This window comes from Hyposmocoma kahamanoa, unplaced genomic scaffold, assembly GCF_003589595.1.
Source record: "Hyposmocoma kahamanoa isolate Upper Pololo Valley unplaced genomic scaffold, ASM358959v1 213, whole genome shotgun sequence".
In the NCBI taxonomy this organism is placed as follows: Eukaryota; Metazoa; Arthropoda; class Insecta; order Lepidoptera; family Cosmopterigidae; genus Hyposmocoma; species Hyposmocoma kahamanoa.
The window spans coordinates 148,889-162,556 of record NW_020653734.1 but is presented as its reverse complement, the minus strand read 5'-3'; the positions used below and the strand labels follow the sequence as shown (position 1 = coordinate 162,556).

General features: G+C 37.2%; 1 protein-coding gene across 1 annotated transcript in view; it reads right to left on the bottom strand.

Annotated features, from left to right (window-relative positions):
- LOC113227677 overlaps window positions 1-4,364 on the bottom strand; it is a 35,163-nt gene extending 30,799 nt beyond the window's left edge. The window contains exons 1-2 of the mRNA XM_026460647.1: window positions 3,806-4,364; window positions 3,070-3,249 (exon numbers count right to left, since the gene is read on the bottom strand). Coding sequence (XP_026316432.1) covers window positions 3,070-3,249; window positions 3,806-4,364 — 739 coding nt within the window. The remainder of the gene's footprint in view (window positions 1-3,069; window positions 3,250-3,805) is intronic.
- Window positions 4,365-13,668: the final 9,304 nt, after the last annotated feature.

The window sequence follows — 13,668 nt, the reverse complement described above, 5'->3', positions numbered from 1 at the left end:
AACCAACTATTTCTTAATATTTATTACATACACGCGCTAAACTCATATTATCAATTACGAATACAAACCTAAAGACAAGTCCATTAGGAGAGTGAATCACATTAGAGACCTTGGTATAATTATGGATTCAAAATTATCATTTAATCTTCACATAGACCACATAATAAGTCTGCATTTCGCAGATTAGGATTTATATTTAGAATCAGTAAACCATTTAATAAAATTGGTATCCTTAAAACTTTATATTTTGCTTTTTTTACGTCTACTTTAGATTTCGGCAGTGTTATATGGAATAATATATTTTCAGGTTCATATCAATAGAATAGAAAAGATCCAAAAAACGCTCATTAGATCAATTAATTACCGTCGTAACACATGGGGTGTTTCTTACGAAACTTCCCTAAAAGAATATAACTTATTATGTCTTCAAAGTAGGCGTAAAATGTTTGACTTAATTTCACTATATAAAATGCTAAATAATCAAGTTGATTCTCTGAGCTTCTGGGCAGGATACGATTCGTAGCTCGTGTGCGTCTTCCCATACGGTCTTCTCGCAAACGTCCTCTATTTGTCCCCCACCACTTCGTAAATTATATGCAATTCCTTCATTTACCGTTCCACCAACATGTATAATAACTCTATATATAATCTTTTTGACACCACTCTTAGTAAATTTACTGGCACTACAAATTGTAAATGGCATTTAATAAGTACTATTGTTTGATAAACTCCGTCTTGTAAAATTTTATTAACAATGATACACAAGAATGTTATCATTACAAATAATTACACAAAATAACATGTCATAGTCGTCTCAGTTATTATAATTTTTATTAAATTGCTAGCACTATAGGTAGACCTATAGTGCTAGCAATTTAATTTAATCTAAATTTTTGAGAGAAATATATGTAAATAATTACTGTTTCATGTATGACTGTTTGTTGCCACAAATAAATAAAAAAAAACACATCGCGAGTTTATAAATGCGTATGTGTGCGTTCGAACACGCGGGCGGGCGTACACACATACAAACCGCGCTGCCACGTTTGTGTAGAGTCACCATACTTTTCTTAATATATTATATTTACTTTGAACTTACAGCTCTCCCTTAGCTTACAGCACGCGTCTCTGTGGACGAGATTAGCAACAGGTTGGTGGAGACCGTCCGCACGGTCGCGTCAAAATTCTTTAGGACCTGCCGCAAGGACAGGCTGCAGAAACTCTTCGATCATACTACAAACTAATGACAAATCGATGCACTATGACGCTGCAGTCCTCAGAGGATACTAAAGTCTACAGACAGCTCAATAGACACATGTGGAAGTCCATGTGACACGACATACGGGTCTTTAATATCAACAATATTAAAGATACCATAGAGCGGAATAAGGACTCCAAAGTGTTTGCAAGGGACATATCTATTGGGCAAAGTCAGCTTACAATGGAAAATGGTAGCCTTGTATCGTCCAAGCTAGAGGTACTGAGAGAGTTCGGGAGGTTCTAAGCCAACTATATGCCTCGATTACTCAGCATGTTGCCGATTCAAAAGATCCTAGAGCTAAAAAACAACAAGGCACCGGGTGAAGACGGAATTACATCGGAGTTTCTGAAAGCGGGTGGAACACTGGCACTAAAAGTCCTTCAGAGGCTCTTTAATTCAGTCTTCCTCGAAGGTTATATGCCAGAAGCGTGGAGTAGAAGCGTGGTGCTACTCTCTTCAAAAAAGGAGACAGGCCCATTTCGTTTCTAAGCCACGTTTATAAGCTGTTTTCACGAGTCATCACGAACCGTCTCGCGCGCAGATTCGATGACTTCCAGCCCCCCGAACAAGCTGGTTTCCAAAAAGGCTCCAGTACCATAGACCACACCTACACGCTGTGGCAGGTTCTACAGAAGACCGAGCAGTATAACATGCTATTATGCTTAGCGTTTGTGGACTATGAGAAAGCCTTTCATTCGATTGAGATTTGGGCGGTGCCACAGTCTCTACAACGGTGCTACATTGACTGTCGATATATGGAAGTGTTGAAGTATTTGTACAGAAACGCCACTATGTTAGTTCGACTCCAGAGCCAGTGCACGAGACCTATCCAATTGCAAAGAGAAGTGCGACAAGGAGACGTCATTTCTCCAAAAATGTTCACCACGAAGATGCCTTCAAGTTACTGGACTGGAAAGGACTCGGTATTAACATCAATGGCGAGTTCATCACTCACCTTCGATTTGCTGACGATAAGAATCGTTGGAAGAGCTTGGCACCATGCTCAGTGACAGCAATAGAGTTTCCCAGTAGGTGGGTCAAAAAATGAACATGGAGAAGACGAAACATATGTCCAATGTCCATGTTGTACCCACTCCTACAATAGTGGGAGCATCTACTCTCGAAGTTGTTGACGAGTATGTCTACCTTGGACAAACCGTCAAATTAGGCAGACTCAGATTCGACGGAGTGGTCAATCGTCGAATCCGAATCGGTTGGGCAGCTTTCCGGAAGCTCCGGGACGTCTTCTCGTCCCAGCTTTCGGGAAGTTCCGGGACGTCTTCTCGTCTCAGCTTTCGGGAAGCTCCGGGACGTCTCCTCGTCCACAATACCGCAGTCCTTGAAGACAAAAGTCTTTGAGCAGTGCGTTTTGCCAGCGTTGACCTACGGCTCTAAAATGTGGTCACTTACTATGGGCCTCAAAAAAAAAAGCTCAAAGATACTCAACGAGGCGTGGAGCGAGCAATGCTCGGTATTTCTCTACGTGATCGAATCAGAAATGAGGTGATTCGTAGAAGAACGAAAGTCACCGACAAAGCCCAAAGGATGAGGTGGCAGTGGGCAGGGCACATAGCTCGTAGAACTGACGGCCGTTGGGGCGGGAAGGTTCTCGAATGGTGACCACGAACCGGAAGGCGTTCAGTGGGATGGCCCTCTACTAGATGGACGGATGACCTGGTAAGGGCGGCGGGTAACCGATGATGGATGCACGTTGCGTCCGACCGGTTAGTTTGGCAATCTTTTGGGGAGGTCTATGTTCAGCAGTGGACGTCTTCCGGCTGATATGATAATGATGACTCTCAACTTACCTGTGGGAGGGACAAGGCTCATTTTCGATTTAGAATTCTTGTCAGATGGTGCAATTTCATTTCTCATCTGTTGGGAAATTCTGTCTTCTTCCACTTGCATAGCTTTTGTGACATCTTTTTCAGTTTTGTTAATTAACTTTTTCAGTTTCGTTATCTTGTTCTTCATGTTATTTCCATCTCCTTAAATTTATAACCTTTATTATTTACACATGCAAAGAATCTAACAAAATGTTAATTACACCACCACACCACAGTTTTACAAACCAGCAAAGTAAGTTGCGCAGCAAATGTACTTGCGCAGAGTAACGGCGGGTTACTCGAGGTCGAAATTTGATTGATAAAACATGTACGCGATTAGGATCCGTAAGGATAGTGTCTATTTCGTAAAAAGTCGAGATCGCAATGTATTTAATCTGCTTTTATATTTTGTATATACTAATTTACAGATACCGTGGTTTTACCTACCCTTTGACCTACAGCCTCTCAAGCAGAGGACGTGGGCTCGAATTCGGGCTCGCACCTCCTGCTTTTTCGGAATTTACGTGCGAAATTTAATTTGGAATTTACCATGAGCTTTTTGGTGAAAATATCGAAGAAATCTGCACGATGCAGAATGTTCACAACTCTTGAGTAACATGTGAAGCCCCAATTGGTGATGATACTAATTGGCCACTATTATGTCACTGTAAGGCCTTCCAAATTTTTATCCCCTATTAAATACAGAAGCTGAACGCACCTGATCGCAAAACTTCGAAGCTGGTTAAGTATTTATTCATTAAATCAACTTCTTTTGTTAAACTTTCCAATTTTCCGGGGATTGTGAAAATATCCTTATGTAGCCCTTTAACAGGATCCCAAACATTGGCGATATTCTTATTCAATGTGTCATTATGCCATACCAATAAATCGTTGAAATAATCATGGAATATATATTTAAACCGATGGTCTTTGTAGTTTGAGTTTAAATATGGATATCTTTCTTTCATGGCGCCAGGTGTACATGTTGATGTTTTTATTGCTTCCTGGAGGCGTAATAAGGTATCATTTTCCAGACGGTGGGTATTCAATGTCTTGTCATTAAAATGTGACGAATATTTTTTGTCCCACTGGATTGTAGGTTTTCCTTTTTTAGTGAATCTTTCAAAACGCATTGTATTAGAGGGATTTGAAGTCTGTGAGCTCTTATAGCTACTTTTGAATTGTTGTGGTCTTTGACCACGATGTCTATCTGGAGTAGTTTTTTTTGTTTTTGACCTTGTTGTAGGCTCTGCAAAGAGTTTGCCAGTAGTTGTCATTTTGGTTACTGTAAGTGCAGATACTTCGTTGACGCCGTGTTTCTTTTGGTCAACTTCGTGGTTAAATAAATTGAAACCATGGTAATCAGGCTTTTTGGCGTTGAATTTAAAATCAAAATTCTGCACTGCGTAGTCTGGTATTGACTGTAACTTTCTTTCTAAATCGTCTAGAATTCCTCCTATATTATCGTGTGCGGTAACAGTAGATTGAGTAAATTTAATGGTTGGTATGTGGTAATTGAATTCAAATTTATTTTTTTTAGTTGGAGCTGACGGTCTTGTGTTTGCCACAGAACCGAGTTTTACCAGATCCAGTAGTATTCCTGTAAGAAAAATAATATAGATTTCAAATAGTTTAGGTTTTTAAATTAGTCACTAACGTATTTGCCTTTCGAAAATGTTGAGAATGTTATTCGCAACATTTTCGAAAGGCAAGGAAAACCAGCATCTTGATGACATCTTTCAAAACTTTTCGAAAATACGTGACTTTAGAGATCGATTTTTTGTCATATTTAGCTTACCAGCATTACCTTTGCTAGGTGCTTTGCTCTCTTCGAGTTTTTTCTCCCCGTCGGTAGTATCTTTAGGCAGCCACAAGGGGCTTGAAGAATATCCAGGTCCGTTGTTGGCACCATTCCCATACTTAGGGACTATATTCTTAGCATCATTCGTGTTTATTTGATCATAGTCGGGGATTGTCTCAAATTTACCGTTTTTGGTATTTGGACCTAAATTTACGTTCACCTTTTTTGAGTACGAGTCAAAGTTTGCGTTAGGATTCAATTCAAGACCAGGATAAATTTTGTGACCATAGGGAATTCGCGAGAAAGTGTTGAAGTTTTTGATGAAAGGTAATATGGACGAACCCAATTTCAAGTCACGCGTAAAATCCTTGTTCAGCACATTGTCCCTTATCAGATAATGAACTTGATTTTGATATTTATTATAAAAAGTTAAGTTTTCATTGTTAGGTTCAATAGTTTCAATGTAATCGTTCGTTTTGTAGTAAGTTGGATTATACTTGAGTGTCGAATATTTTCTAACATTTTCGTCTGGTGTAAGTCCAAAACCTTCATCTTGTTTCAGCGATTTCCAATTGAATTGTTTCTGGATGTCCTCTATATTGAATCCTCCATAATCTTCAGTAGGATAGATATTTTTGTTGCTGAAACTAAATTTTGCCATCCCATTATTTTCTTTATGTAAGCTAGTCTCAACAGGATCTGACAGTTTCCTTTCGTTTTCAATGAATTTTTTTCCTTTGTTAGAGTAAAGTTTATTAGAATTAGTAATGGGAGGATCATCTGTCAATTTGCTTGGTGATTGATTTGAAGAACTACCTTGGAATATTTTCTTCAGCTGCCTAAAAGGACTGAAACTTAATTCCCTATGCAGCTTTGCAAGAGCATTTCTTTTTTGTTTCCCTTTCTGTTTTTTGTGAAATATTTTGTTTAAAAGCGTCTTGAACTTGCCTCGTTTTTTGCTCATTTTTGATGATATTGTCACCATCGTTGTCCTTGACTGTATGTTAGCATAACCTACATGCTTTTTACCATTATTCGTTGACGTTGTCGTGTCCATGATGATAGGTAAAGTAGATTTCTTATATTGATGAGCTTCAGTAAAAACTGAGAAGTGGCTATCGTCACTTCTCTTCAATCTTTCAGGATAGTCAATAATAATGTCATATATGGCTGCAGCTTTGTTTTCCTCCGTTGTCGGATTAGTTTGGGAACCCCTTGCTCCAAAGAGTTTTCCAAAGAAATTCCTGTGTTTCGTCGTTATGTCATTAGAAGTTTCAATGGTTGGTAGCGTTTTGCTGGCTGCCATTGTAAAATTGTTTAACGTTGTCTTTTCCGTCCTTTCTGAAAAGTAATAATAAGTACTAGATAAACTGTTTTACGGTTACATAGGTAGCTTTTATGGTGAGTAACCTTCATTTTACAAGAGCACCTTAGCTGAGTACGTGATAACGCAAATTTGAGTGAGCTATCTGCACAGTTAAGATTCTTTAGTAGCAATTATTTTTGTATCTTTTTTATTTTTATTTTAATGATATCAAGTCGTAAGCTACACGCCTGTCCATAGCAGTTGCAGTGCCACTGCAACTGGCACTGTCACTGTGCCCGTCACCCTGAGACATAAGTTGACAAGTCTCATGTTAATTTCACCATTCGCATTTCAATGTGTATTAGGTTAATTTCATGATACTGAAAATAACTTAATTGTTCGATGTAACATGTGCGAAATAACTACCACCAGCATTAACTAAACAGGTATAATAAAAGGTCCGACCACATTTTAACTGGTCATAGAACGCAAACAGCTTTAAGCAAATCCATCTGCAATATGACCGGACCTCCTTGTTACAACTAATAAATAAGAAATATAACCCACCATTACTTTCCCGTGTATAGAGAGAGGGAGAGTGTATAGAATAATCTAGAAATTTTAATATATCGTCATAATCACCATCTAACACGGTTTTTGTCTCTTCTCTGGTGATTTCTTTTGCGACTGGCGCAGGAGACTTTTTTCGGCGTTTGTGCTCAGTTGTATCTCTTGCATGTTTCGACGACACCGTACGTGTAGTATGGTACTTCTTTGAAGGATCAGTGTCTATAAACAAGTAGAAATGCCTCTTAAACCATGATTCATCACTTTTTGTCGACAAGTCCTCATCATCACCATCGGAATCATCAAGGAACCGCCTTTTGTTCCTCATTTGAGGTACTGTATTTGGAATTTTATCAAGAATGAATTTGCCAATATCTTCAACTTTATGATGCCTATGCGCTTGGTAGCGAACAAGATTAGAAAAGTTGGAACACGTTGTGTCTCTAACATAGTTCAAGTAATTTTTAAAACCATCTACATATTCTTTGTAAGATAAGCATTTACTCAGACCTTCTAGACTAGTAATACTAGCACTTGTTGAACCATTGTTTAATACTGCTGCCTTTTCATCGTAATCTTCTTTTCTAGATGCTTCGAAACCATTGTCGTCTTTATTGTAATCGAATTCATCAGGCATAGGATAGGAATCGACTAGTTTTCTAACATTTTCTTTAAGATTCAAGTCTTCAATGGTTTCTTGGTTTCTTTTTGGTACTTTGTTCTCGTTTCGTTTATAGAAAATAACACTATTGGGTTTTGTAAGCATCCTAATGACATTGTCCTCGTGGGATTTAGAGAGAACATATTCAAACCGTTTTAACAAGGCATAGTCGTCGTCTACTGCTAATGTTTGTTGGTCAGGCACGTTAGTTGAACTTTCGTGGTGACGAAATAGTCTCTTTTTTTTAGTTGTGCTGTTCCTGACATTTTTTTCTATCAGAATTTTTTCTGTTGTAATCATTATATCTGTATCGTTATATAAGTGCAGAGTGGTTTCTTTTGCGTTTTTATTCGCATTCATACTCATCTTGTCCGTTGTTTTACGGATGGCTGCCTCCGCTTCAATAAAATTTCTTGTCGTACATGTGACACATTTCTTTGCAAAACTAAGCTTGTCTTTTATGGCTTGTAATAACTCTTTAATTTGTTTCTGTAAATGGCATTCAAAACAACAAGCCGAAGAAACAAAGTTGCTTGTAAAACTACTCCCATCTTCTCGAGTTTCTAAGGGAGCGATTGTTGAATTCAATCTTCTTTTCTGCTTCATGTAATATGAGGACAAAGTTTTCAAAGCCGTGGTTCCTGGAAAATAGTGCCGTAATATAGGGTCTGCTTCAAATGTCGTCTCTGTGACAGCTGTGGTAATTATTTCGGTTACAGAAGGCATTTCGTTAGCCATCGTTAAAGCAGCTCTCTCTTTGATTAATGCAAGCATATTTTCTAACTCTGCGGTTCCAAAAAAATCTTGACTCGCATCTGTTAATATTGTAGCCGTAGATGGCGCTTCCTTTATTAAAGGGAATTCGTAAGCAAGTTTAATATCACTGGTTGGGAAATAGATACGCTGACTTAAACCAGAATGGTCAGCGTATTCTCTAAAAGATTTTAGTGGTAATTTACCTGTTGTCGACAGTAATGTCTCGAATGGCGTCGCATATCGCTTTTGCATTTGAAGAGAAAAGTTTCTTCTGCGTTTTCTTCTACGTCGTCTCGTTTTTGTTGTAATATCAAACTTTTCAACAGGTACGGCTCTTTGCTTCGTTGTTTTCCTACCTTTTCCTTTACGTCGTGTCGAACATTTTTTAGACGTTTTATACTTTTTCATTTTTATTAGATTTAGCATGGTCGCACTTGAGAGAAAGGACTTCTTATTATTCTTGGCAGCGATTGGGACTTTAGCCATTGCCAATATCTTTTCCTCTTTCGCTTTTTGCGTTGTTGTCCTGGCCACTTCCTGTCTTCTGTGTTTGTGAAATCGGTCATGTTTGCCTACAGTGTACTCTGTGAAGTACTCAGAATCCCTAAGCCTGTCTATTGCCTCATCAAATATTTTCTCGTCAGTTTTACTTTTAGATATAGTATGGCTTGTAGCAAGCACCATCAGATAAAATAAACTGAAAAAAAAAAGATTCAAGAATAAACATCTGTATTGCAAAATAACAATAACATATATCAATAACTTTCTAAAATAGCGGCCTATCTCAGAATAACTTCACTCATCAGAAAGATGGTTTAAAGAAACTGCAGAATATCGTAAGTTGCCAAAGTAGACGCACCGTATACAGACCAATGTTCAACATGCAAAATGTATTTGTTTTTATTTGTACACCTTTAAATCTGTAAGTTTCCATTGTCTAACACAGGTGTACAGGATTTGGAATAATGGTATTGACTTGTTGTTGTAATAAACAACAATATATAAAATGGAATGTGGTGGACAATGGGCGTAATGAATTAAGTTGGATATACCTTTCAGGACGACCTAATGACAATTTTGTAAAGTAGATATTACTATGACTTCCATAATTATATGAAAGGAGATAAAGACAGCCAGGTTCATAATGCCTGTAAAATTACTTGATGATTTACATTAAATATTGAGTAGCGTTCCCGAGATACTTCGGTGAAATCTGTTCAGCCGTTTGTGACGTTGATTTTAAGGAAAAAAACTAAAATGAAATGGATGACAGATCGTTGGAGAAATAAAGTAGATGTAGGAAGGAACTTACCATAAAAAATTGAAAAATAACATTTGTTATTTATTAACAAATTCAAACCTTGCATGATACCATAAAATGCGCTTATTAAATACAAACCAAAAAACAAACAATTCTCCCAATACGTCTGCGTATAGCTATCAGCCATTGACCCGCAATTGTTTTGCAATTGTCAATGTCCAAGATTTTTTTGAAGTTCAGAAGACGAAAATTATGATGAAATTAGAAATAGTATGTTTTAGTTCTGTCCTCTGTCTATGAAATGACTAAAGAGGTGAAGTTGTAAACGAGTTCTTCGGTAGGGTTATTTCCATAGAGGATGGAAAAAATAATAATAGTCTAAGGTTATTTCTATATCTTTATTTTCTATTATGAAATTTTTTAGGTATCATGTATATCCTCAAATTTGCTTATAAATCACTCAATATACATTTTTGTGATTGAGTCTACACGTTGACTGTTACGTGGAACAACTAGTCATTTGAGGTTGTATCGACTGTCAAGTTACCGAGAGTAGTTTCGTTATTATTAAAAAAAAGGAGAAACTTTGGCAAAAACGAAAAAAAAAGAAAAGTAGGGCATTTGATACGTTGATGTATATTTCTACCACAAAAGAAACAGCGACGTTTCTTCTGACCAATATTAATTGCAGACAAATTATCTTCATTTTCCTTCTTTTCAGTCGTAGTATGGACATAGGGTTTCTGCGCGTCGTCAAATGAGAGAGTATAATTTTCCAAAATACGCTGGCGAATTTTCTGAGAGTTTATTCCTGACCTTAGAATAATAACGCATAGAATGATAGTTTCATATCAAACGAACTGTCACAAGTGAGGCAAAAATCGAATTCATGTAGTCTAGTTTTAGTAGTAGGTTAATTTTCGGTTTTAGTGAATATTTATATAAAAATACAAGTTGAAACGCGTTACTTCCTTGTGGAATGTGATATTAGTATCTATTTTATGTTTGTCTGGCGTATTCGCGTTGCAAGTTGACCTTGAGCACTGAAGGCCCGCCCGCTCGTGTAGGCCCTTTTGGCGCGTTTCAATTTGCCTCACTTAGCATGTGCGGACTAGGTTTCTATGCGTTATTATTCTAAGTTCCTGACCATATATGAACTTTTCTTGTGCTGTAACCGCATGGAAATCACAATCTTGAGCTAGTAACTTTAAAGCACGTATATGATCTGAAATAGACTCTTCTGGTTTTTGTTATCTAGCGCACAACAAATGTCTTGCTAGAATACGATTCTTTGGCTTTTCGTATGTTACTTTCAGTCATTTTACGGCTTGATCGTAATTGATAGTCTTTTATGAGAGCAAAGATATTCGGAGATAAGTAGTTCACGAGCGGTTTTAGTTGTAGTTTCCCAGAAGAAGCACCACCAAATTCTTCAGATATGAAATTCTCAAATGTGTGGTCCCAGCAATACCATCTGTTTGTAAACCTTTTTGCTGACACACCTTCTATATATGTCTGTGATTATTTAGAATTTTTAACCGACTTCAAAAAAGGAGGAGGTTCTCAATTCGACTGTGTTTTTTTGTATGTATGTTACGCGATAACTCCGGTATTTGTGAACCGATTTTCATGATTCTTTTTTTGTTGGAAAGGGGGTATTTCCATAGTGGTTCCATTTAATTTTCAAGAAAATCATCCACCTCGAAGGGTGGCTGTTTACGCATGAAGATTTTCATAAATAGCGCCTAACATTAATTTAGGAGCAATTACTTTAATGGTTCATTTTGCTATTTCTCCAATTCAAGGCGTTTTTCTCTCAATATACTTTGTGTAGTATCGTAGTGAGAACCTATTTTTATTATCTCCAGTGTCAAGTCCTGTATAGTGGCGAAGTAGGAGATATTTCAATAAAACTTAGCAAATAGACGTAATTCCACGTACTTTTGAGGTCGGTTTTTTTAGTACTCTGTACTGAGATCATGATTTAAGTTTTTTTAAAGTTTTCCTTGTCACGACGACTTAAGAATCAATACGTTGTTTTTCTTCATCACGGCAACGGGGATAGGACTGATCGAAAGTCATATTCAGGGTTTCTGAGTAGGTTCGGCTTTTGCATTGTAAATTGGTACAGTCACAAACAACAAAACGTGGCTTGCTCTAGCACCGAAGCTGAATACTACGCTCTTGCGAGTTCTGTAAAAGAGGTAAAATTTTTAATTTTTTTTTATTTGGTACACTCAAAATGGTAGAGAATTAATGTTTTACGAGAACTATAAGTACATAGACGTTCATCATCATTTAATTCAAGAATGTGTTGATGATAAAGTAGTCTGTTTAAAGTACAAGCCTTCTACAGATTTAGAGGCAGACCAGTTTACAAAAGCCTTGCCTAAGGCAAAGCATGAGTTGTTTGTAAAGTCTTTGGGTTTAGTTTAGGTAATCGAAATATTCCTGTATTTTGTACTCTCGCACCATGTTTCTTTTACTCAATTATGATTGCTCGCGTAAGGGGCAGTGTTTTTGCTGACACACCTTCTACATATGTATGTCTGTGATTATTTCGAATTTTGATTTAAGTTTTTTAAACTGTTCCTTGGCACGACGACTTAAGAATCAATACATTGTTTTTCTTCATCACGGCAATTTGTGTTGTTTTTATTTTCGTCGAGATTTCCAAGGATAGAAGACTCCTGTCACTCGGATCCGCATTAAACTTCTCGGGGTTTGAATATCGCGGTCATCACAGGAATATAGTTTTAACACTATTTATTAAGATACAATTATTCGAGTGAATTAAATTGATACACGAAAGAATAAACCTTTGAGGAAATAAGGCTTTAATAAACTCAGAAGAAACATAGTTAAATTTTAGGTAGGAGAATATGACATTGTATGACAACTAGGCATAGACAGACTACAGCACAAGGTTTGATGGCGAGAAGCGCCATCTTGAATTAGAATCTTGGGCGCACTAGATGGGGTTGACACGCTATAAGTTGATTTTTTTTATAACAAGCGATAAAAACACTGAAAATAATCTCAATATAGATTACTAAAAGAACCAACATCAAAATTTCGTGGAATTACATCTATTTGCCACAGTTTTACTGTTTTATTGAAATCGGTAACCGGAAAATGCGCGAAACCGGATTCATCCCCTAGCTTGCCACCCTGGGAGGTGGAATATTTTATTCAAATTTAATTTTTTAAATTTTTAGTTAATTGATATTCAATTGATATCATTTTTTAACCACCAGTTTTTATTGTTTCTATTGAAAACATCTGCAAAAGTAATGGACGCGTATTTTTTTATTTTGACTAATTATTAGTTTATAAGTATTTTATTTTTTTTAAAAGTTGCTTGATCCAAAACTTCATAAGTTACTTAGTGACGTTTTGAACATTGTAGGATTTCTAGAAGTGTGAGTCATAGTCGAAGGTATTTTAAAAAATCAGTGACAGAAATGTCATTTTGATTGATATTTGATTTTTGTTTCTGGATAGGGATGGAAAAAAGGAATAGGGAGCGGGCGCCACTAGCAGGATTGTTTACTTACGATACATGTGAAATTACATGAAAATAGAAACTTTGGGACGAATTTGTTGTGGCAGACAGCTGAAATCTTCCGGTAGAATTGGATTTGTTGATGCTGTGGCAGTACATGCGAGAAAACTAAGTACTCGTCATCCACCGTCCAGTCAACCCGTGATCATGGAGCGTGCAACCGTTCCGAAATATCGGGAAAATAAAAAGAAGTCATACCGTGGTAAGAAACCTGAAATTAGTGAATAACCACGAAAGTCTTAAAATCTATATATTAACACAAAGATCGAATACTTAGAAAAAATTCCTTCGATCCGTACGGATTCGAACCGGTGTCTTCTAGCATACCGTGGCAGACGCTATACCAACTAAGCCACGTTTCGTTCCGTGGCTTAGTTAATTCTTTTTTGTAATATCAATTGACAGGACGGACAAGTTAAGGTAAGCTACACGCCTGTCCATAACAGTTGCAATGCCACTCAGAGCTTTAAATCACAAAGATCGGAGAACAATGCCACTGCGCCCGTCTCTCTGAGACATAAGTTGACAAGTCCCATGTGCCTGTAATTTCACCAGCACCCTTACCCTTCAAAACCGGAACACACTAATGCTGACATTAATACTTGGCGTCAGAACTAGGTCGGGTGGCAGTACTTCCCTGGATGAGCTCTTTCACAAGAAGCTC